The 25,832-nt window shown below is 29.8% G+C and overlaps 1 protein-coding gene across 2 annotated transcripts; it reads right to left on the reverse strand.

The window, feature by feature from the left end:
• Positions 1 to 679: 679 nt before the first annotated feature.
• On the reverse strand, positions 680 to 25,654 carry LOC149961901 (uncharacterized). Of its 2 annotated transcripts, none has more exons than XM_090172061.1 (2): positions 25,552 to 25,654; positions 680 to 2,057 (listed from the first exon to the last, which is right to left on the reverse strand). In XM_090172061.1, exons 1-2 carry the CDS (start codon positions 25,562 to 25,564, stop codon positions 712 to 714), a joined length of 1,359 nt encoding a protein of 452 aa, XP_090028187.1. In that variant the 5' UTR covers positions 25,565 to 25,654; the 3' UTR covers positions 680 to 711. The 2 variants fall into 2 exon arrangements, with proteins under 2 accessions (XP_090028187.1, XP_090028107.1); XM_090171981.1 differs by lacking the exon at positions 25,552 to 25,654 and adding an exon at positions 20,093 to 20,276.
• Positions 25,655 to 25,832: the final 178 nt, after the last annotated feature.

Here is a 25,832-nt window from a genome sequence, read left to right on the forward strand (position 1 = left end):
TGTTAACGGAATACGAATGAAATAGGATCAAATATTACTTTTAACAGATAACTTAATAATAAGCAGTTAGAAAAATCCACGTACAGACTTATTAACGTGACATTAGGATATTTCGAAAAATGAAGTGTTTAACTTTATAACCACGTGCATTTGTGGTTTTAACTAAAACACCAATTTCCAAAAAAAAAAAACAATTACACACATGAACAAACCTACTTAGAATTCAATTTAAACATCCTAAAATTAATCCAAACCAACAATTTTCACGCTTAAACTGCACAAACAAAAATGTCTTGATAATATTACCGAAAATGACGTAAGAACGAACGTCACAGAATTTGACGTTTCAGTTTGTTATATTGACCTATATTATAGTTATCAAAACTGGTCATATTGTAGCACGTGAAAACATGACATCAACGAGGACGTCAAAAACACCGGGGGCAATTTGCCATCCTAACTCATTATCAAAATAAGCCATAGATGGCGCTCCAGCTATATTCGATGAATCAAGTTCTATTCGACTAACGAACGCGTTAAGTAGAGTCTTTAATTGGAAGGTTTAAGTATCCCGACAACGCTTCCTATGGTCACGGAAAAATGCGCGACACTTAACGTTATCGAAGGTTTGATCACTGTATTTCGACGTTTCAAACCACACCAAAAATTAGCCATCAATTTCAGTTCTCTAAAGTATCCCAAACAATTCCTTTAAATTAAGGAGAAAATCGGGACGCTAATGTTAGCCAATTGCTGCCGGACCATGGCGACCACCTGGGTCTCGAGCATTCTGACCATGGGACCCGGATCCCGGTTCAAAGTGTCCGTCAACATCATGGAGATGGCCTTGGTCAGATTGCCAAGCCCCTTGAGCAACACCTGGATCTTGCCGATGCTCCAAACCTTGAGCCGATCCAACGTCTGCTGCGTCGTGTCCGGTAGGGTCACTTGCGTCAATTGGACGAAGGCCACCGGGTCCGTCACCTTGATCTCGGCTTCCCCGTTGAAGAGCAGCGTCTGGTAGTCCTGGAGTACCCGGTAATTGGCCTGGATGGTCAGTTCGGTGAAGCCCACCACCATGCCCAAAGTGATGGTGTCGTTGGGGCAGAAGACGTAGGGGTTTTTGCGGCTGCTGATCGTCGAGACGCCTCTGGCTCGTCCGTTGTACAAGAAGACAATGAGATTGTTGTCGATGTAGGCGGTGATGTTGGGGAAACCAATGGGTTCCATGATTCGGACGATACGACCGGCGAAACTCAACAAGGTCTTGACGTACTCGTCAATTTCTTCTCCGTTATTACACGGTACTTGTCGCTTGGAGATGCTTTTGGACGACGAACTATGGCTATGATGGAACAGATCCGCCTTGGGTGGTGGCGTCCACGAACTCTTCGTTAGTGACACTCCGAACGCGGTCGACAAGCCATTTTCGATAATCTTCTGCGCCTTGTCCATCACGGCAGCCGCCGCCGTGTCCAACAACTCGGGTGACGTCACGACGTTCTTCTTGTTGAAGCTTTTAAACTCGTGACTGACGTCGTCGAAAAACGTGCTGACGTCCGTTTGACTGACGCGTACTTCTTCTTCGTTCAGCGGACTGAGGTAGGTGGACCAAGTAGATCCTCCACGCTGGACCACGGCCTCGAAAATGCCCTCGTCACTGACCTTCTGATTAAATGGCGGGTTGAGGTAGCCCTTCAGTTTGTAGACGCCGGTGATTTTGATTTGAGGGTAGCTAAGGAGGACACTAGCTTGGCCGGCTTCGATGTTGCTGGCGACGTCTTTGACGCCGAACTCGCCCAGACCGGTGATGACGGTTTTCTTCAGGGTGAGGTTGAGGAATCCTTCCGATTCGCGCATCAACAGCTTGATCGAGTCGAGTCTGTACGGATCCAGGATTGGTAGTTGCGATTTGACGTAGCCGTGACGTACCACGTCTCGCACGTCCTCGGCTTTGCGGATCAGGAAGGCGTGCAGGCTGCTTTGGGCGTCCTCCAGCGAGTGTTGTTGAGGTGAAAGGTCATCCCGGGAGTTCTCTTGTTGCGATTGGTTGAAGACTGGAACAAAATACCAATGATTGAAATAATGGTTTTAAAATTGATACGTTGTAATGATAACGGTTTGATTAGTTAAAATTAAAAGGGGCGTTCTGAAGGTAAAAGGTTTGATTGGTTCAAATTGAAAGAGGCGTAGTAAAAGTAAAGATTTGATTGGTTTAAATTAAAAAAGACGTTGTAAAAGTAAAGATTTGATTGGTTTAAATTGAAAAAGACGTTGTAAAAGTAAAGATTTGATTGGTTCAAATTGAAAGAGGCGTAGTAAAAGTAAAGATTTTATTGGTTTAAATTAAAAAAGACGTTGTAAAAGTAAAGATTTGATTGGTTTAAATTGAAAAAGACGTTGTAAAAGTAAAGATTTGATTGGTTTAAATTGAAAAAGACGTTGTAAAAGTAAAGATTTGATTGGTTTAAATTGAAAAAGACGTTGTAAAAGTAAAGATTTGATTGGTTTAAATTAAAAAAGACCTTGTAAAAGTAAAGATTTGATTGGTTTAAATTGAAAAAGACGTTGTAAAAGTAAAGATTTGATTGGTTAAAATTGAAAAAGACGTTGTAAAAGTAAAGATTTGATTGGTTAAAATTGAAAGAGGCGTAGTTAATGATAAAAGGTTGGTTGGTGAAAATTGAAAGAAAGGTTGCGAAGCTAAAGGTAGTAGAAAGTTCCCTAATAACGGTGGTTCATTTAACCAACAAATTTAACAAAAGCTAAGGTAAGCGACGTTAGTTACGTTGATAGCGGGTAGTAACCCGTGTTATAATTTCCGAAATATTTCTTGTGTTATTCCGATAATGTTTATCGTAATTTTCTTGCATTATTTCGACAATTTTTCTTGTTTTATTTCGACAATTTTTCTTATATTTGTCCGATAATTTTTCTTGTAATATTCCGATAATTTTTCTTATATTATTCCGATAGTTTTTCTTATATTATTCCGATAATTTGTCTTATATTATTCCGATAACATTTCTTAAATTATTTCGATAATTTTTCTCGTATTATTTCCATATTATACCGTGTATTTTTTCTTTAATTTATATTGCATTTTTCCAAAGTCATTTCGAACAACATTTATAATTCAATACGTAAAAGCAACAAATATTTTTCTAACCATTTTTTTTACTTATAAATGCTACAAGAAGTTAAAAAAAATTAAAAAAATAATTATCAAACTAACATAGTCATTTTCTGCTATAATTTGTATTTCACCGCGTATCCTCATTACGTGCTAACAGAATAGGCCCCTTCATTATTACAACCACCCCCCTTACAAACAAAAAATACTTCCGGTTTGACAAATCACCTAAGTAAACAATTTACCCCCCCTTGGAAAATAAACTTAAAAAACAATACCAACCATGTTGTCATCTACGCTTAGTATTCAAAATACTCAAATAAAGATAATCCTGTTGACATAACTACTTCCTCGTGCGGAATGTTTCCCCCGAGCTACGAAAATCCCACCCACCAGCTTAAGAAGACTCGCACAATAGCTTCCAATATTAATCAGATAAGAAATGACCTAGCTCCTTGAGCGATGGCAGTTATCAATTTGAAATTGCGAAGATTAAGCCTTTCACTTCCGGATGTGATTATATTAATTATGTTAAGTAGGAAAAATTGTCGCCTCTGTCTCAATTAAAGTACTGATTGTTCTGGTTTAAATGGAGATTTATTTGACAGGGGGGTATTTGGGAGAGGGCGCCACTAGGTGGGGTTAGTTTTCGACCACGCCCCCTTATTAAGATTACACCATTTTCGGTTTTTATTTTCCGGAAGTGTTGCTTTTTTTAAGATGGTCAGATTAAGATGATTTCGTCATTGGTGGGAATACCTGACGCGTACGTCTACGGGTAGGTTGAACGTAGGAAGTTTGGCAGGGTTTTTATTTCTCGTGGAGTTGCGGGGAACACGGGGATGGTTTTCATTTCAAATTGTGGACAATTGGAGGAAGTGATGGCGTATTTTCTTTTTCACTTTCTGAGATGGCCTTATTTTGTTGTTAATTTGACCTCGTATTGTAACGCAGTCATGCTAGGATGGAGGATTTTGGTCCAGTTACTAGTTGTCGACAGATGTATTCGTTGAATTGCAAAATATTTCGTAAATAGGAAAATGAAAAATTTAAATAATTTGTTTTCTTAATTTCTCATAAAATTAGTTTTAAATAAAAATAATTGAAAAAATTATAAACATTGATCTTTCCTCTTATATCAAGAACGATTTTTAAGATTATTAACATTTGATACATCGTCTGTAAGCAAAAACAGCTTAAGGCTGGAATTTAAATAAAATATGGATTTTAATAATTGAAGGGAAATGCTTTATTTGAAAAAATGTATATCTTTACTAATTATTTCAATTAAATAAATAACTATTTAAGGCAAAAAACACGCAATAGGTAGTTTTGAAAGTAATATTCCCACATTTCATCATCAAAATTAATAAATCCATTAAAGGGAATATAACCTCAGGGTTTTTGGTGTGGAACACCAACACTTCGACCATTTCCCGCTCCATCATATGGCTTCAGATATTTTGGGCGCTGGTTAGTGATTTCCCGCCTAAATTGTTAACATAAAAAAAACATAAAAAAACCCTTTAAAAGACTTGAGGTTATATTCCCTTTAAATAATAATGAAAAATTAATACTTTTAAATTAAATTTCCACCATTTAATTTAATTTATAAAATTGCCTCTTAATTTCTAGTGTATTTTTAGTTTTTTCCCCCCGAGATATTAAATGTAATTAACTAACTCGTTTTTCAAAACAAAACAAAATTTTAATTAAAAATTTAGTTAATTATTTTTTAACGACTAATAATATTCAATATAAAATAACTTTTAGCCAATATTAACGATTTCTGGTGGCCACTATAAGTAACACTCTATAGTACTAATTATCCGAATCATTATTTGTAATTAACATTTCCTAGATGACACGCGCAATTAAAAGCTCCGCGACTTCCGATAAAAACTTCCAATTAAAATATCAGAAAGAAAGAAATTAATAAAAACCACACTGACAACTCGTAAGTGGACCAAGCCCTCCGCAGCCCTACTTAGCGGGACGTAAAATAATCCACACTTTTTCGAGTTTTTTCAAGACCCAATTTCTGTTACCCTAACTTTCACCAAAACGTTCGCCGCGACTTAGAAACCGCGAAACAACCCCTCCTTGGACAAATTAACGTTCAGACGTTTGCCGTATGGAATTCGCGAAACACCCGCGACTCGTTTTAATAAAAGTTACTCAGTAGGTCAGATTCGCGGACTTCCGCACTTTTGAAGTTTTCAATTTAAACGCTCGCAGCGAATTACTACGAACGCCACGCGCTCGCCGCCGCCAAAGAAAACTACAATGTTTTCGGAACACTTTTAATGTCTGTTAAATTTAATTATTATTATTAAATATATGGGCCAGTTTGGCTGTCGTGTGTAAAAAAAGGATTTTGTTTTTAACGAAAGTGTTTGTCGTTTCGATTTTTTTGGACGGTGTTTGTTTTCAAAGAGGGGGGAAAAGTATTGTTACCCGAGATTATTTTTAGAGTTTTTGACCTTTTTCGTAACTTTGGAAGAGGCTTGGTTTTTATTTCAAGTAGTTTCCGGATCAATTTGGGATCTTCCGGTTGTTAGATGGCTCGAAAGTAGCGTTTTCCTGTTATTTTAAGTGATTAAGTGGGGTGTTGTTTCGAGTATCTGCTTTTTAAGAACGCTTTTAACATATTCTTTTGTTCGGTATTTAGAGCTTTATATTAATAGAATGCAAATTATGTAATTGACTGCGGTTTTTTTAACACTTCGGGAGTTATGTGTTAGTTGGAGAGCCCCCTACAAAAGAACTTTTCAATTTCGCTAAATATCACGTTTTTGAAAAATGGAAAATTTCTTTAATAAAAATCAAATAAATCGATTTTAATTTAATTTTTTCATTTTAAATCAAATTAATTTTCAATTCAAATTGAACTTTCTGATTTTAAATAAAATAAAATTATTTTATTGTAAATCGTATGGTCGGATTTTAAATTCAATACAAACTTTTTTTATTTTTTAAATCTTTTTATTTAAAATTGTAATTTTATTTTATGCTATTTAATCGAATTTATTATTTTTTTAACAATTAATTTTTTTCAATTTAATTTATGTGTACTTTGCATTCATGGGTAACTAATTCTAAAATTAAATGTATTCCTAATTAATTCTAGTTATTCTGGATCAATACTCTGATAACTAGTGTAATATGATGGATCAAGTAAAAACTCTACAACGATTATTTGTACACTATAAAACAATTCTAGTTACTTTTTAATATTTAAGTTTGCTCAGATTGGCTTTATATTGGAATTGTTTAAAAAGCTATATTTTGCCACTATTTATATACATCCATTGAAATGCAATACGATCAATGTTTTTTAAATAAATAATAAATTGAAATATTTATTTATGTAATGTTCTAAATCAAATTTATTTAAATCATCTAGCCTTGATCAACAAGAAATGCCTCAATTTTTGGTTTTCATTTTTCAATTTTAGAATATATAAGAAAAATTCGCTATATAAGAACTAACAATTGCTTAAAACTTTTTTAAGCTTATTTCAATATCAGATAAGAAATTAGATCTGATCTGATCCGGTAATTTTTAAATATCCGTTAGTGATAACTGATAGACATTCTTAACTTGTTATCTGTGCATTGAAAAAATATCTGAACAGACAACTGTTTTCAGGGTTGCCACAAAATTTCAGATTAAAATTCCCTGACCGTTTTAAGAGATTTTCCCTGCCTTTTTAGGCCAAAATGTTTGTTTTATATTTTACTCTTATCATTTTAATGGACTTATATTTCAGTAAAAAGGTTATTGCAATGTTGAAAAAATTTGCTAAATTTTCAAGGAAATAAATGAACATAATTGGTCATACATCTAGAGTAAAATTACCTTCAAAAAGTGCCAAGTGACTAATTCGCTGACTTTTACAAACTGTGCATTGAACAGACAACTGTTTTCGGGGTTGCCACAAAATTTTCAGATTAAAATTTCCTGACCTTTCAGGCCATTTTTATATTCCCTTGACTTGTGGCAGCCCTAGTTCTTATATTTTTTTAACTACTGCAGGTATATAGATAAAATAATACTAAGTTTCTTTCAAAAAATGTAGAGGTCAAGGTCGATTTACAACCGTATCCTAGATCTCATCCGATAGTGCCATAGATTCTCGGATAGCCGATCTGTTATATTTAAAAAAAAAACATTTATCACTTTAAAACTGAAAAGGAATCCGATCTGCGCAGATAATGACATCAAAATCGGAATCCGATATCTGAGCTGACGGGTAGGTACATTTTTTCGAATTTCAATCGTCCGAACCGCCGAAATAACAAATGTTTCAATTGTTCGAATTGGACAACTTGTTTGTTTCATTCGTCCGAATCGGTAGCATCACTTGTCCGAATTCTGTCGCTAAATTAGTATTTCTTATTGCTGTTTTTTTTGTCCGAATTTTTTTAGTGGGAATTGCGTTGAATGTTGTGGATATTTTAGGTTAGGTTAGGTTCACGTTAATGTTACTATTTTCTTATATTAACAATATTAAAAAAAACCAATTCCTAATGTTCGAAAAAACGGACAAACGATTATTCGAACAAATGAAATTCGCCAGTAAAGTTAACATAAATTGAACGACTAAATCACCAACAAAAGTTGTGATAAATTTTTCGGGCAAATGAAATACATTTTCGGACATACGATCCTGTTTTCCGGCGTTCGGACAAATGATCATTCGGACATTTGTACCACCGTTCGGACGAATGAAATTCGAACAAATGTATCCAAATCGAGCTGACTTAAGACAATCAGTTATCGTCGAATCACAAATCAGATTGATCTTATTTTGGTTTAAAGCACTAGACTAACCATTCGTCGCCCTAATTTATCAACAACTTATTATCATCACTGACAAATAAGAGTAAGGATTAGCAACTCCACAATTCGAACATTTTGAAGTCGATCTGGTTTACCTTTCTTTAAAATTGGTCAGTTGAAAATATAACACGTACACATTAATATGACATTAATTTACATCTCTTAACATACGTGCGGTTATTTCAAAATTATCCCAGAGTTTTTTTTAAATAAATTGTAAAGATTCACTGGTACGGTATTTTTTAAATTTGTAAATATTTCATCAAACTTCCAAATAAAGTTGTAGATAAATAATATATATATATATATATATATATATATATATATATATATATATATATATTTATATACCCAAAATTACATACATTTTAGAATCGAAATTACTAGTTTGAAAATTCGGATCCGCTTTGGAAAAAGCTAAGAAATTTCTTCTTATTGGCCCGAAAAACCGCAACATTTATTAGCACTCGGAGCGGGTTTTTTTTTTAAATTTGGAGAGATTTCATAAAATCCTTGTAAAAAAAAATTTTCGAATTAATATTAAAAGAAAAAATTGAATATATTCCGAACGAGCTTAGTCAGTTTTTATTTTTTGTCACCAACAAAAAATGTTTTTTTTTTGCCCCAAATTGTGTCAACTATGGCGTAGATCGGTCTAACTAGGCTAGCGAGTAGCGCGACCAATTTCTAAGGTCTTCATTCCGTTTTATACGAAGACGTCTTAAAAGGAAGTTCATTAAGTTCAGGTCTTTTTCGCAGGTTTTTTTTGACGATGTACTTTTAATTAATGTTGATCGGTACTTTGTTAGGCCTAATCAGGGAATACGAAATTAGCGAAGTTAAGGATCTACTTCGAAACGTTAACGTGTACGGCATTAATATTAATTATGGGATTTATTTAACGTTTATCTTTTATTGTTCCCCCAAAACGTTTAATTAATCACCCTCCAAAAGTGTCATTAATCATCTTTAAATGGTTTAACTTATTACTCCCAAAATGTTTAACTTATTACCCCAAAACGTTTAACTTATTACTCCCAAAACATTTAACTTATTACCCCAAAAACCTATAGCTAATCACCCCAAACACCTCTAGCTAATCACCTCAAAAACCTCTAACTTATCACCCCACAAAACCTCTAGCTTATCACCCCAAACCGATTAACTTATTAACCCCAAAACATTTAACTTATTACCCCAAAACATTTAACTTATTACCCCAAACCGATTAACTTACTAACCCCAAAACATTTAACTTATTACCCAAAAACGTTTAACTTATTAACCCCTAAACATTTAACTTATTACCCCCAAAACGTTTAAATTATTACCCCCAAACCTCTAACTTATTACCCCACAAAACCTCTAGCTTATCACCCCTAAAACCTCTAGCTTATCACCCCACAAAACCTCTAGCTTATCACCCCACAAAACCTCTAGCTTATCACCCCACAAAACCTCTAGCTTATCACCTAAAAAACCTTGTTTAACTTGTTACCATCAACGTTTCGCTTATTACCTCAAAAACCTTTAGCTTATTACCACCTAAAATTTTTTCCCTATTAACTCCCGAAAGTTTAGCTTGTTACCACCTGAAATTTTAGCTTGTTACCACCTGAAATTTTAGCTTGTTACCACCTGAAATTTTAGCTTGTTAACTCCCGAAGGTTTAGCTTATTACCTCCCGAACGTTTAATTTATCATCTCCCGAACGTTTAACTTATTACCCCCAATTCGATAGATAGTGTTATTTTATAAGTGATGACGGGAGGAGCAAGTACATTTACTTTACTATAATTATTTCGATGCTTAACACTGATCACGATTCATGCCATTTTTTTACCTGTTTTGTTGCGTTTGGTTTTTTGGTAGAATAGTTTTTTTTAAAGTAAAACTAGGATTTGTATTCTAGAATTGGTTTCTAGCAATTTTTTAACTGTCTAGTTATTGTTAAAACAAACGTAAACTCGAGCCAAATCAAAACCATTCATTTTGACAGTTTTTAAATAACTGTTTTATGAGAATGGAAGTCGTTTAACACATTGCCAATTTAGACCCTTAATTATTTTATAAAACATATTTTAAAAATTGTTTTAAGTGCCTTATGGATTTAATTTAATTTTTTAATTTGCATATTTTTTGGCCGAAATATTAATTAATTAAAAGTATATGTTTTGAAACGTACAGGATCTTACTCGCCTCTGGTAGAGATAATTTATATGAGCATTACTCTACGCAATCCAGCGCTATGCTGAGAGAGTCCTCACCCCATCTGGTGGCAGAAAATGTAACTAAACATTCATAGGGTTTCCCTTTAATCAAATTGCTTTTTTTTTCAATTAAAGATTTATTACATCGGTTTCATAACAAAAAAAATAAATTTTCTTTATTTTTCATTAAATTGTAAATTAAATCCATTATTGAGACGAAAACCAAACCCTTTTAAACTATTCAAACCAATCCGAGATAAAATAGATTTTGCATAATTACAATTCCCTCAATTAGATAAGACAGATCAAATTCCTGAATAATGACATCGAGATTAAAAACAAGCTTTATAATTAAAACGGAATATGTGTCTGACAATTCAAGTTTTGCCCAAATGGATAAACTAGAAATTGTATAACTGGCAATTTTTTCTGTCGATTACACCTTCGACGTTGGAACGAAGTTGACATTTCCAATCGGGAAACTAGATATTCACCTGACATTAGGAAATCAATACATAACCGTCTAGAATTTACCTAATACTCTATGATAGGTGAGTATCGCAATTTCGTGTGGACCTTGTAGAGGAGGGTTTAGTTAATTCCTTTAAAAACCTTGATTAAAATCGTAACCAATACGGTAATTACTTTTACGTGGCCGTAAAGGTGCTAATACCAATAGCCTCGAGCGGCAATTTCGAATTTATTACGGAAGAAATTTCGGTAACGTATGGCATAAGGACAATTATATGGCATTTTGTAAACCGTTAATGTATTTAAATATTATTTCATTTTAATTGCGATGTTTACAATCGGAACTATGTTATCGGTGAAAATAATTAAAATTTTAAATTGTTTGAGAAAGTTTTTAGTCACTCCTAACAGTAATTTGTACTCTGAAATATTATCAAATATTTATAATTTTTCTGATATTAAAAAAATAATTTAACTTAATTATAAAAATATTTTAATTTGATTTAATTCGGTAATTTTCAATGGTTTTTGAATTTTTTAAACATATTGGCATTGCTTTTTTGCTTTATAGATTTTTCTTCTATGAGTATCGTAAATTAAGATTTAAATTAATGTTAGTTAAATTTAATTACTATTTATCATTGTTAATTCTTTTAAACGGAATTTCAAATTTTCTATAGAAAGTACTTTCAAAATATACCTTTATACTGTTTTTAACAGGTGGTAAATTAATTGATTGGTAAATAAAGGAACATAACGTCAGGTAATAGAGTTCAAAAGTTACTTTATACTGCGGTTCACAGTCGGAAAATTGTGTGGTAAATAATGGTACATAATGTTAGGGTATAAAATACAAAAAGTAACTTTATACTGTCTTTAACAGGTGGTAAATTGTGTGGTAAATAATGGTACATAATGTTAGGGTATAAAATACAAAAAGTAACTTTATACTGTCTTTAACAGGTGGTAAATTGTGTGGTAAATAATGGTACATAATGTTAGGGTATAACATACAAAAAGTAACTTTATACTGTCTTTAACAGGTGGTAAATTGTGCGGTAAATAATGGTACATAATGTTAGGGTATAAAATGCAAAAAAAAATAACTTTAAACTCCTTTTAAATCAGTTTTATTTTATTTAAAAAAAAATAAAGAATCAAGTGATTTAAATCAGACAACTACGAAATATCGCAACGTTGAAAACCCATTTTCAATAAGAAAAAATGGCCGCATCAAAAGATACTCGTTCCAACTAAAACTTGGAAATTATAGACTTTCAGCATTTGATTCAAACACGCCTTTCGGAGAAGATTTCAATCGAAAATAAATAGCCCAGCATCGAAAGTGGGTTCCCCTTTAAAAAAAATCCTGATTATTATTATATTAATATTATACGATGCTTTATTCCAAGGAGGGAAGTCTGTTCGCTGCCAAAAGATATAACCGGTTTGAGAAATCGAAACAGTCTTGAGCCGAAGCAAGGAAGTAAAAGAGTTGAAAAACGTCGGAATTTTTCTAAAGCACATTTGCTCAACGTGCAATTTCAAAAGAAAGTGAATTTACTCTCAATTTTTTAATTTTTTTTCTTACCCTTATATAAGCCTATTTTCTGGTTGCCATAGCAACCGCGATATATCCTAAAAATTTAAATCGCTAGAGGACTCGGGCCTAAGGTGGTGCCTTGGGTATTAGTCTAGCTGATTATTATTATTAAGCTTTAAAATGAATGGGTATCTACACGTTTGTATTCGTGAAATTTTTTAGACAATACTTAAAGGGAGTGTTAAATTTATCGAAGCCTTATATAAGCCAATTTTCAGTTTGCCATAACAACTGCATAATATTTTAAAGGCCTAGGTTTTCTCGGAATTGTTTATTCATTATCCACAAAATTTCCGATTTATTTAACAAAAGTTGGTAAAAAGAATATCATTTTAACTTATTTAATTATGTTTTTTACGCAACCAAGCATTTATTTGAATTAAAATGGCTTTTATTTATATAATTGTTTGTTTTGTTTAAATAATAGGCTTATCCACTTTCGATTTTTTAAACATTTTACAATTATTATTCAAATATTGGTTATTTAAATAAATATTATTTAAATATCGCCGAATTTATTTTATCCATGGATAAAACGCCGACCTCTAAAATTTACTTTCCTTCCAGTCAAATACCCTGGTGGTAGACAAACGTGTTCTGCTGTTGGCCTACCACCAGGGTATTTGTTTGGAAGGAAAGCAAATTTAAAGGGTGACAGGCAGAAGAAAAATTAGTTATTTAACTATAATTAAAAGTTAAATTCGACTGTTACATATTTGTAAAAATATGAAGACCATATTTAAAGGGAGTGTAAAGTTCCATATTTATACTGAATCCCAAATTTTCGTATTTCTGGCGCTAATTACGTTAGAAACCACTAATTAACGTATAATAATATTTATGAAAAAATCCGTCTGTTAACACTCGCTATGACTGGTTTTTAGCGTAAATAACGCCAATTACCCTTAGTTACTGTTAAACCTGGCTTAAGCTTATTTTGAGAAATATTCGCGTTTTCTCCAGGCGTTTTACTTCAGAGTTTAGCCTCTCGGTTCGTGAAACGCGAACAAAATATATACCAATCCAAACCGCGCGTCACACCACAAAACCAACAAAAAACACATTTTAAAATTATTCCTTAGGCTCAAACGTTTTATTTGGCAACATTGTTATTCAACAAAACCTTATAACTATTAAAAAAAATAATAAGTTGTAAATTGTAAATCTCCCGCAGCTAAAAATCTCCACAAAATCAAAACCGAAAAGCATTTATTCAAAAACGTGTTTTTCCTGTGGATTTTTTTTCTCTATTATTTTTTATCCCACCCCCAAAAATGTTCGAAGTATTGACAACCTAAAATCCCCAAAATCGTCTGACCAAAAGGTAAATATAATATATTTTTCCCTGTACAAAATATTCGACTTTCAATTTTGTGATGTTTACATTAAATTCGAGTATTTGGTTGGGGATCTTAAAATTGGGTTTTACACCTTTTGGAAAGCGTGGTTTTCGTCTCTACAAAGTAGGTCAGTCTCGATTCTTAAAACTTTCTCTCGAAGTTTGGTCACTTGAAATGTTTTAACTTATTTCCAATATTTTGTCTACATTGATAAGTGTTTATTTCGAAATTATTTTAAAGGTTAGGCCGTTTTGGGCCAGAAATTCAAGTTGAAGTGTTTCACGAGGGTGTATTTTATTTTTGCTACTTTTTAGTTTTACTTGATTGCTTTCTAGTAAATGACTTAAAACGTTAATAATTAATTCAAAATTAATAAAAATATATTTAAATTAACGAAATCCTCAATTTTATACTAAATGGAACTTAAGTTGGGGGTTTTAAATCGTGTATTAATTATGTAATCGTGATTTATATTCATTTATAAAATAATGAAAAGTCAATCATGATTTATTTTCATCACTCAAATAATGAATAATTTATCATGATTTATTTTCATCACTCAAATAATGAATAATTTATCATGATTTATTTTCATCACTTCAATAATGAAAAATTTATCATGATTTATTTTCATCACTCAAATAATGAATAATTTATCATGATTTATTTTCATCACTTCAATAATGAAAAATTTATCATGATTTATTTTCATCACTAAAATAATAAATAATTTATATCATGATTTATTTTCATCACTAAAATAAGGAATAATTTATATCATGACTCAAATAATGAATAATTTATATCATGACTTAAATAATGAATAATTTATATCATGACTCAAATAATGAATAATTTATATCATGACTCAAATAATGAATAATTTATATCATGACTCAAATAATGAATAATTTATGATAATTTACATCATGAATCAAATAATAAATAATTTATGATAATTTACACCATGAATCAAAGAATGAATAATTTATGATAATTTACACCATGAATCAAAGAATGAATAATTTATGATAATTTACACCATGAATCAAAGAATGAATAATTTATGATAATTTACACCATGAATCAAATAATGAATAATTTATGATAATGTACACCATGAATCAAAGAATGAATAATTTATGATAATTTACACCATGAATCAAAGAATGAATATTTTATGAAAAATAAAAAAAATCATGATACATTATTTAACTTCATAATTTAACGCGTGAATCATATCATTAAGCATAATTTAACTTCATGATTTATCGCGTGAATCATATCATTAAACATAATTTAACTTCATGATTTATCGCGTGAATCATATCATTAAACATAATTTAACTTCATGATTTATCGCGTGAATCATATCATTAAACATAATTTAACTTCATGATTTATCGCGTGAATCATATCATTAAACATAATTTAACTTCATGATTTATCGCGTGAATCATATCATTAAACATAATAACTTCATGAATTAACGCGTGAAAACGGTGAAACAAATCATGAATCATCATTTAAATGAAGTATATTTTGAAGATGAAAAATAGTTTATTTGACAAGAAAAAAATAACGAGCGGTAATTAAATCTAAATAAGATAAGTTTAAATTTTAGCTTGCCGATATAAGCGCAGTATCAAAGCAAAAGCGTTTCTATTCATTCTTAAGTAGTATGATTGTGTTGACACGATTTTTAGCGTCGAACAAATCAAATCAGTCCAACATCTCATTGGTTTCCTAAAACGTACGTCTTGCTCCGACGGGAAAATGAGTAAAAACTCGTTTGAAAATATTTCCAACACAGATAAATAAATAAATAAATAAATAAATAAATTTAATAATAAATAAATAAATTTAATAATAAATAAATAAATTTAATAATAAATAAATAAATTTAATAATAAATAAATAAATTTAATAATAAATAAATAAATTTAATAATAAATAAATAAATTTAATAATAAATAAATAAATTTAATAATAAATAAATAAATTTAATAATAAATAAATAAATTTAATAATAAATAAATAAATTTAATAATAAATAAATAAATAAATAAATAAATAAATTTATAAATAAATAAATAAATTTATAAATAAATAAATAAATTTATAAATAAATAAATAAATAAATTTTAAAAAATTGAAAACAATTTTCTAAATTAAAAATTAATCGAAAAACGTTAAGCCGTATCATCATAAATTTGTTCGTAAATGTATGGATCTCGTACCTTAGATACGACACAGTCCAAAATATTCTCGCAATAAATAATTCAAAAGAACTTGGGAAAACAAGCCCAGTCTGATCTGAAACGCACGTGGTGAAATCGCGGGTAGATGGGCTCAAATCGCGCTTTTATGTAACTGGGGCAAACCTAAATACCAAACTGGGAGAAGCGAACTTTCACAACCAAACTTTGATGAAATATTATCAAAATATTTCAAACTGCACAACGACACTCTGCTAGAAGCACCTTCGAATCTTGAGTAATAACACGGTATTCATTGTAGTTTTGCTGAAATAATTGGTCGCGCAATTAGCTACAGATTAGAATAGATATTTGTAATTAAACTTTTCCTTTCCTACAAACTCCAAATAACGAAGTGAATAATTTAGAAATTTTCGCTCAATATTTTTAATATACTTAACGTTAATCTAATCAAGCTATTTTTCTGTTACGTAATTTGTTTGTGATTCGATTATATTTTTAGGGGTCTAAATGTTTTTGCGTAATAATTTTAGCTAATAGCAAATTATTGGATATTTTTTTAAATTACCTTAATTAGACTTAATCTAATTAGGGGATTTTTACGTTAGGTATTTTGTTTGGCTGATTTATGAAGATTTTATATTTTTAGAGTTCAAACCTTTACATAAAAAGGATTTACCAATTTATAAATATTATCCTTGTATAGCTGTATTTTTAACAATAGAACTTTTATTTTTTAAATTCAGTTTTTTTACCTTTGGTAAAAGGGGTTTTTTGTCAAGCCTGAAGGTTTATTTTTAAGCTATTTTTGACTCGATAACTCTTTAGAATGTTTGATGGTTTAATTTAATTTAAAATGAACTTAATTGATTATTATTTAAAATGAAGGATTTTTGGGTCTTGTACCTAATTGAAATAGACTTAAAATAATGTTTTAATTATTAAGAATTTTATTTTTGAAAATACTTAAATTTCCATTTTTAATAATAATAATAATAACATAAGTAACATAATAAACATTATCTTACTTATGACAGTAAAAACACTTTTGTAACGGGTAACATTGGAAAAAATAATATTGCCACATGCAGTCATGTTTATTAATATACTAAAAATTCTGACATTTTGAGTCAACATTTTCTACAAATATAATTATTTTAAAAATCATTTGCAACTGAAACCATTACAAAATATGGACACTAAAATTTACAAAAAAACAACCTATTTAAAAATAAAATTATAAATAACCACTGTAACTAAACGTAAACTTTACCACACCCTGGTGCTATAAACAATACAGACGAAAAATTCACAAAATATTATTAATTTCCTCAATTTGATTAATTTCCTATTAAAATTACAACACTTTACGAAATAATATCCAAAAATAAAGTAATTTAAGCCGGTGATATAATCATACAAGCGTTAAAATTTCGTGAAACCGCGATAATTTCGGAGTTTAAAATTAGCCGGTGAAAAAAAAGGTTAAATAATCACGTAAAAATAATTATTAGCGCCGACCAGAAAAAAAAGCGCTTTCTTTTAGGGTCTCCTTAAACTTGAGATTCCCTGCACGCCTGACAAAGTATCTGTGTTAGTTCGGGCTTCATTGAGAACAGAATTAGAACTAAATTAAGCATTAAAGGTATATTTCTCCCCTCCTCAGCAGTTTCGAAAAGAAAACTGTAACATTGAAAATATAAATATTTGGAACGTTTTCCTTTAAAATTAAATCGAAAAGGAAATAAGGAAGACTGAATAATTAGTTTAACTATATTCAGTACGTCATACTGTTCGAAATATAATTGCTTAGAGTTCTGTCATTAAATGAGTATTTAATATCGTAATATTTTTTTTTATTTATAGTGATAATTTTCATTTTAGCAAATAATAAAATATATTTTTTTAAAATTTACATCTATATAATTTAATATTTATGTTTAATATTTATAACGAATTTAATTAAATTTAATTCATTTTAAGAAATAATAAAATATATTATTTTAAAAATTTACATATATAATTTAATATTTGTAACGAATTTAATTAAATTTAATTCATTTTAGCAAATAATAAAATATATTTTTTAAAAATTTACATCTATATAATTTAATATTTATGTTTAATATTTATAACGAATTTAATTAAATTCAATTCATTTTAAGAAATAATAAAATATATTATTTTAAAAATTTACATATATAATTTAATATTTGTAACGAATTTAATTAAATTTAATTCATTTTAGGAAATAATAAAACATATTTTAATTTACATCTAGTTTAATATTTATATTTAATATTGACGACGAATTGAATTAAATTTAATTCATTTTAAGAAATAATAAAATATATTTTTTAAATTTACATTTATAATTTAATATTTATGTTTAATATAACGAATTAAATTAAATTTATTTCATTTTAGAAAATAATAAAATATTTTTTAATTTACATTTATAATTTAATATTTATGTATAATATTTATAACGAATTTAATTAAATTTAATTCATTTTAAGAAATAATGAAATATATTTTTAAATTTACATTTATAATTTAATATTTATGTTTAATATAACGAATTAAATTAAATTTATTTCATTTTAGAAAATAATAAAATATTTTTTTAATTTACATTTATAATTTAATATTTATGTATAATATTTATAACGAATTTAATTAAATTTAATTCATTTTAGGAAATAATAAAATATTTTTAATTTACATCTATAATTTAATATTTATGTTTGATATTTGTAACGAATTTAATTTAACATAATTCATTTTTGGAAATAATAAAATAGGTTAAACATTTACAGTGATTATTTAATATTTCTAATTAATATTTGCATCGTAGAATTTCACCTGATTCATTTTTGGAAATACTAAAATGTATTTTCTCGTTTCATTGACTTTTTCTGAGTATATTCCCAATATTGATAGCACAGAATTTCGCGTGACTGAATTTTTGTTTTTAGAATATTTAGAATATTGTTTTCAGCAACGGTACAGTGGCGTTCTAAATATTTTTATCGAATAATTTCAAGCGTTTAACGTAATCTAAGTTATTTTTTGTAATAATATTTATATAATATATTTTTGAATAATATTTATATAACATATTTTTGAATAATATTTATATAACATATTTTTGAATAATATTTATATAATATATTTTTGAATAATATTTATATAATATATTTTTGAATATTTATATATATTTTTGAATAATATTTATATATATTTTGAATAATATTTATATATATTTTGAATAATATTTATATATATTTTTGAATAATATTTATATATATTTTTGAATAATATTTATATATATTTTTGAATAATATTTATATATATTTTTGAATAATATTTATATATATTTTTGAATAATATTTATATATATTTTTGAATAATATTTATATATATTTTTGAATAATATTTATATATATTTTTGAATAATATTTATATATATTTTTTAATAATATTTATATATATTTTTGAATAATATTTATATATATTTTTTAATAATATTTATATATATTTTTTAATAATATTTATATATATTTCTTAACAATATTTATAAAATATATTTTTTAATCATATTTATAAAATATATTTTTTAATCATATTTATAAAATATATTTTTTAATCATATTTATATAATATATTTTTGAATAATATTTTTATATATTTTTGAATAATATTTATATAATATATTTTTGAATAATATTTTTATATATTTTTGAATAATATTTTTATATATTTTTGAATAATATTTATATTTATTTTTGAATAATATTTATATTATATATATTTTAATAATATTTATATAATATGTTTTTTAATAATATTTATATATATAACTATCAAAATATCATTTCTTATATATCGTTATGGATATATATATATATATATATATATATATATATATCCATAACGATGTAACAGAAACATAATATATATATGACGAATTAACTGTTTAAATATTCTTTGTATTGTGATACGCTGTGTAACAACTTGCTGGTTTGTAAACTGTTTTGTTGCACATTAAACATAATATATAGAAACAGTCTAATTAACACAAAAGATAAAAACTATCAACAAAACCCCCCAAAATATATATATTTGGTAAATTTAGCATGGGGAAGTAAGTTCTTAAATGAAACTATCTATATAATCCACACAAAAAAATATGCCTTAGGTTAAGTAAGTCTAATTCGGGAGTTAAAAATAAACACTCCAATAAATACAAAGCAAAATTGAACGTTACCTTTAGAACTAACTTCGGTCAAATTATTATTGCAGACAACCAACGCCGCTCCGAAACTAGCCAATACCGTAGCACAAAATGACCAATTCATTTTTTTTTAAATTAAAAACCAATTAAATTAAATTTCAATTAAAATATTTAAAAAACAATTAAATTAAAATATTAAATTTATCGGTAAATAAACTAGTAGAAAAATGAAAAGAGGCAAAAATATATTGTAATTATCAGCACGAAGACTGCGGCATATCCCACCCGGCTGCGAGGACAGCTGACTTAGCTATGCCGCCGCTGACCCACTAACGTAGTCTGACTCTTTTCAAACAGCCAGGCTGCTAACTGCGATTCAGGTCACAGAGTGGCGCGCGATACCTTTCTCGACAGAAATCTCTTTCTTTTATTGAGAGTTATTACGCCTTCGGCTATAGACAGTGAAACTGATTTCATTGCGGGTTTGCGGCACTTTTTGGGCTAAGGCTACTAACGGCGGTGTTGAGACGCTGAATACGCTATTGTTAATAGCTTAAGAGAGTAAAAGTTCTATTAATTACAGTGTTTGGGCAACTTCGTACTTTGTATTGGTTTTATGTTAATTTTTATTGTTTTAGGTTTTACATTTTGTTTGAGAAAACAAATTTAACTTACAAGGAGACGACCCGAGGTGTTACACACCGATTTCGTTCAAACTCGGGGTATTGGTAGACCTTCATGTAACTTCAAAAATCCTAAAGGGAATTTATTCAATGGGCAACGGTTTTGCCATGGCAACGAAAAATGTTTTTGACAACATAAAATGGAAATTTTCCCATTGAAAATAACATGGGATTTAGACCGATTCCAAGGATCCCCCCCCCCCTGAGAAAAATTTTAAAAAATTGAATAAAATTTAAAATACCGAAATAATAATAAAAATTGTTAAAAATTGACGAAGAAAATCAAAATTGATCACAAATGATCAATTTGAACCAAATGGGTGAAAATGAACCGATATGGCTTAAATAGGAAAAATTTCCATTTTATGTTGTCAAAAACATTTTTCGTTGCCATGGCAAAAACGTTGCCCATTGAATAAATTCCCTTTAGGATTTTACAAGTTACATGAAGGTCTAACAATCCCCCGAGTTTGAACGAAATCGGTGTGTAACACCTCGGGTCGTCTCCTTGTTAGTACGAATTCTATTTCTTATCGATTTTATTACATTCAATTCGTGTTATTTGGCGTAATTTAATTTTGTTGTTTGTTTTAGTTTAGATTTATTGAGGCTTTAATTACGTTGTTGGTTTTATTTAATATTTATTGAAGCTTTAATTTCGTTATTCGTTTTAGTTTAGGTTTCTTGAGGCTTTAATTTAGTTGTTCAGTTCAGTTTAGATTTCTTGAGGCTTTAATTTCGTTGTTCGTTTTAGTTTAGATTTATTGAGGCTTTAATTTCGTTGTTCGTTTTAGTTTAGATTTCTTGAGGCTTTAATTTCGTTGTTCGTTTTAGTTTAGATTTCTTGAGGCTTTAATTTCGTTGTTCGTTTTAGTTTAGATTTCTTGAGGCTTTAATTACGTTGTTCGTTTTAGTTTAGATTTCTTGAGGCTTTAATTACGTTGTTCGTTTTAGTTTAGATTTCTTGAGGCTTTAATTTAGTTGTTCATTTTAGTTCAAATTTCTTGAGGCTTTAATTTCGTTGTTCGTTTTAGTTTAAATTTCTTGAGGCTTTAATTTCGTTGTTCGTTTTAGTTTAAATTTCTTGAGGCTTTAATTTAGTTGTTCAGTTCAGTTTAGATTTATTGGGTTGAAAAGTAGTATATTTTAGTTTAGATTAGTTGTGATTCGTTTTGGTATAGATTTATTGGGTGAGAAAGTAGTAAATTTTAGTTTAGATTTGTTGGATTAAAAAGTAGTAAATTTTAGTTTAGATTTGTTGGATTAAAAAGTAGTAAATTTTAGTTTAGATTTGTTGGATTAAAAAGTAGTACATTTTAGTTAAGATTTATTTGGATTGAAAAGCTTAGATTTAATTCAGCTGAAAAGAAGTACATTTTAGTTCAGATTTGTTTTGGTTGAAAAGTAGAATATTTAGGGGCTAATTTAGTTTTTAAACAACATTTTAAGAAATTTTTATTTATTTAAATTTTATTTATTTTATTTCTAACAGTTTCGACGCAAAAAAAAATACACTTTTTTTTTCCCAAACATCACTTTATAAGATTACTTTAATACGAAACTTCCCCAAATGATGCAATTCTGGGATGAAAATTCGACATATTTCAATAAATTTTATAAATTTTTACGTAAACCTCTAATGAAGAAAAATTTAGTAGCGAAATATCAAGAAATGACCTTTCTGTAGGTCACGCTGAACAGTACCATCGAGTTATCGGGTTTCCGAAAAATGCTAATATTAGATTAACTTTCGAATAGGTACCGGTATCTTCGGAGGTTTTATATGAAAATAATAAAATACAAGCCGATATATTTCGGTTGTGAAAAGAAAACTCGAAATTGAATAGTGACAATTTACGGTTCATTTAATATTTATAGAGACAAGAAAAGTTCGCTATTATAAGCACGTTTTTCTTTAGCTTTTTATGGAGAAATTCAGAGAGGCGAAAAAAAGGTCCAAATGTCTAAATTTAGAGCGTAAATGTCGGAATAAATACGACACGGTTTGTCGGATTTTTGATTTAGATATTATGTTGCGTTTTAGCAGCTACCGAGGCTAAAGAGGCTTAGTTTATCCATTATAGAATCTAGGAGGATGGACATACTGGAGGGGAAATATGGGATTCATAGGCCTGGCAATGTTTGGAATTCGGACATATGATACTAGAGACACCTAGCGGACACCGTAGTAAAAATTTCGTCCGCGTGTTCGTTGGGACTTGGTTAGAAATGCGTGCCGGTTTTAAAATCGTGTTAAAGATTTATTTTGTCTTCAAATTAAATAAACGTCTCCGAAATTAGTTTCGTAGAATCCAGGTAGAATATTCGTGTTTCAACTTGTACAAAGAATCCTTGTGAATAGAATGAAAAGTAGGCAAAATTTATAGAGACAAAACATTCCGCCTATTTTTACGATGGCGCTATGCTCGTATGTCCGAAATTGTATAGCTCTTGCGTTGCCGAAGTTAAAACAGCGAGTCCGTGATGGGGGAATACAAATTTATGTTCCAGCAGGGGCGTAGGAACGTTCTAGAAGTTGGAGGGGGCAAAGAGCAAAGAAAAGGGGCCTAAAGAATGGTTTTGAATTTTTAATGGAGTGTAGCTTCTCCGAGTGCATGTGTAATTTTTCTTATATGTGAATTGGTAGGAAAAGACTGAAAATTAAACACAGTTGTGGTTCTACAAGCTTTATATGCGTTTAAAATGAGCATTTGAGCCTTTTGAAGATTTCAACAGACCAAAAAGTTGGAGGGGGCAATAACATTAGTTGCCCCTCCCAGCAAAATTCTAGGGAGGGGCATTGCCCCCCCTGCCCCCCTGGTTCCTACGCCCCTGTGTTCCAGGTACGCAGTATTATATTCCTAGATAGAATATTCTTCAGGACAGCTATTTGGGGGTCGCGAAGGGTATGAACCGGAATTTGGTACAATATCCGGTTGGTTTTTCCGTGCATTATTCGTCGGTCTAAAAATTCCATAAAAGGTCTGCTACGTAGATTGTACACAAAGTTACGCAATACAGCGTTTGCTATAATGTTTCAAAAGATGGCGCTAGTAGTCGAAGGTTACGTTGAATTTAGACGCGTTCTGGTGAGAATAGTTGTCTTGGATATTTTTTTATTTGTCTACGGTTTATCAAATATAAAATAATTATATGGTATAAAAAATCATAAATGAAAAATATATCACTAGAAAATTAAAAACAAAATTTCACGCAACTTGGGAAAAGTTAGTGAAGACACTGCCGCCCTCTATGTACAGGAACACGAGTTACACGCTTTTAATTGTAACTTTTAGATAGCGAATTCGTTTTCTTCTAAAATAATATATTTGTTTCGGGTTTTAAAATGGCCGGTTTATATAATTGAATGAAGTTAGTTAATTTCCTTAATGATGAGTTAATTTAAGACTTTCCCCGCTAGGTTCGTGGTCGAGCTGGCCATTGATTAATCCATGAGCTGGCGGCCCTCTATGCAGACGACGCGTATTTTTATTTTATTAGGAAATAATTCGTTGTGTTAGGACCACTAGCTAGGCCACGAACCTAGCGGGAAAAGGTTATTAAGAAAATTCAATAGTTAATTACGTTTACAAAAACTAACTATAGATGTCGCCACCTCTGTTATTTTCTAATAAAAGGCAACTGCGAACACGGGAATTTTAAACGCTACTTTTGCGAGACCATTCAAACTAAATAATAGAGTAATATCACCGTGACGTATGTCGACGTCACCCATGCTTTTTCCTATAGATAAAAACTGCCCTCAAAATGGCAGCCATAGCCCAAAGCTACAGAGCGATACTACTCTATAATTAAAAAAATAAATAGTTATAAGCAATGTGAATACCCAAGGTACCACTTTAGGCGAAAGTATTAGGAATTTCCGACAATATATCCTGAAATCCAAGGTAAAAACAGGGAAATCCAGTGGATCCTGTGCACCTTTGGACTTATGTTCGACCACTCGAACTTATGTTTATCCACGTCTTAACTAAATTAAAATATCGTCTGCTAACACCCGCCACCACATATTTTTAGCGTAATAATAATCAGCTAGGCTAACGCCAATCATCTCTAGGTTCAGTTAAATCTGATAACAGAAAACTAAATTCGTTGATCCACCACACTCCCTTTAATAAAAATAACGTCACAAAATCAATATTCTAAAATCACCTAAACACTAAATTCAGGACTCCAAGCGATTTTTTTTAAATATTGTAGGAATTATAGGAAATTTCCGAGAAAATAAAGGATTTTATAGGAACATTTTTAGCCAAAAAATAGGAATTTATAGGAACATTTTAGCTCACAATAGGAATTTACAGGAACATTTTAGCTAAAAATAGGAATTTATACGAACCATTTTGAATAAAATAGGAAATTATAGGAATTTATAGGAACTCTGGGAGCCCAACCGTTGATGTTTGCGGAAACACCGGACCTAAGCCAGAGCTAAGCTCTATTTAGAAATCAAATATTTCTCAAACGTTAAGGCTATTTTCTAATACATTATTTTTAAAATTATAGGAATTTCTGGATATAGCTATAGAAAAACTAGAAAATTTCGAAAAAATAGGAATTTATAGGAACAATTTTGAGAAAATAGGAAATTATACTAGCATATTGAAATTATAGGAATTTATAGGAATTATAGGAACTCTGGGAGCCCTGTAAATTTATCTAGAAATCCATTAGGATAGCGCTTATCACAAAATCGAAAAAGTGGTCCTCCTTACAGTACTAACTCCTTGAAAAATAAATCCACGTTGAGGAATTTTTAGCCAAGAAATAAATTTTTCCAGCACTAACCTACTGGGCACATTTTTGTGGATTTTCCCACAACTACACAGCGAAGGTAAAACGGACCTTCCTACAACTGCCAACGTGAAACCGTTAATCCGACGCAAATTCAATACGAAAGAACGAGCTAACTTGTCTACAATGGAAAAACCCTACAAACCCTGCGCTGTTGGTTCGGCTTTTGAGTGGCTGTACAATTCCTTATCTTTCGACAGGTTAACAAAGGGGTTTCTCAGGGGGGTCAAGAGGGCACTAGGGCCATACCCATAAATAGAAAAGAAAAGGGAAAG

Source organism: Leiobunum rupestre, chromosome 1 (assembly GCF_980474605.1).
Source record: "Leiobunum rupestre chromosome 1, qqLeiRupe1.1.hap1, whole genome shotgun sequence".
Lineage (NCBI taxonomy): Eukaryota > Metazoa > Arthropoda > Arachnida > Opiliones > Sclerosomatidae > Leiobunum > Leiobunum rupestre.

Bases quoted from the DNA above. Each gene is read 5' to 3' on its own strand.
- LOC149961901 (XM_090171981.1), bottom strand. From the start codon at position 20,183: ATGAATTGGTCATTTTGTGCTACGGTATTGGCTAGTTTCGGAGCGGCG. The intron at 2,058-20,092 runs GTAACGTTCAAT...ATTTTGTTCCAG, and splicing joins GACCGAAGTTAGTTCTAAAG to TCTTCAACCAATCGCAACAA.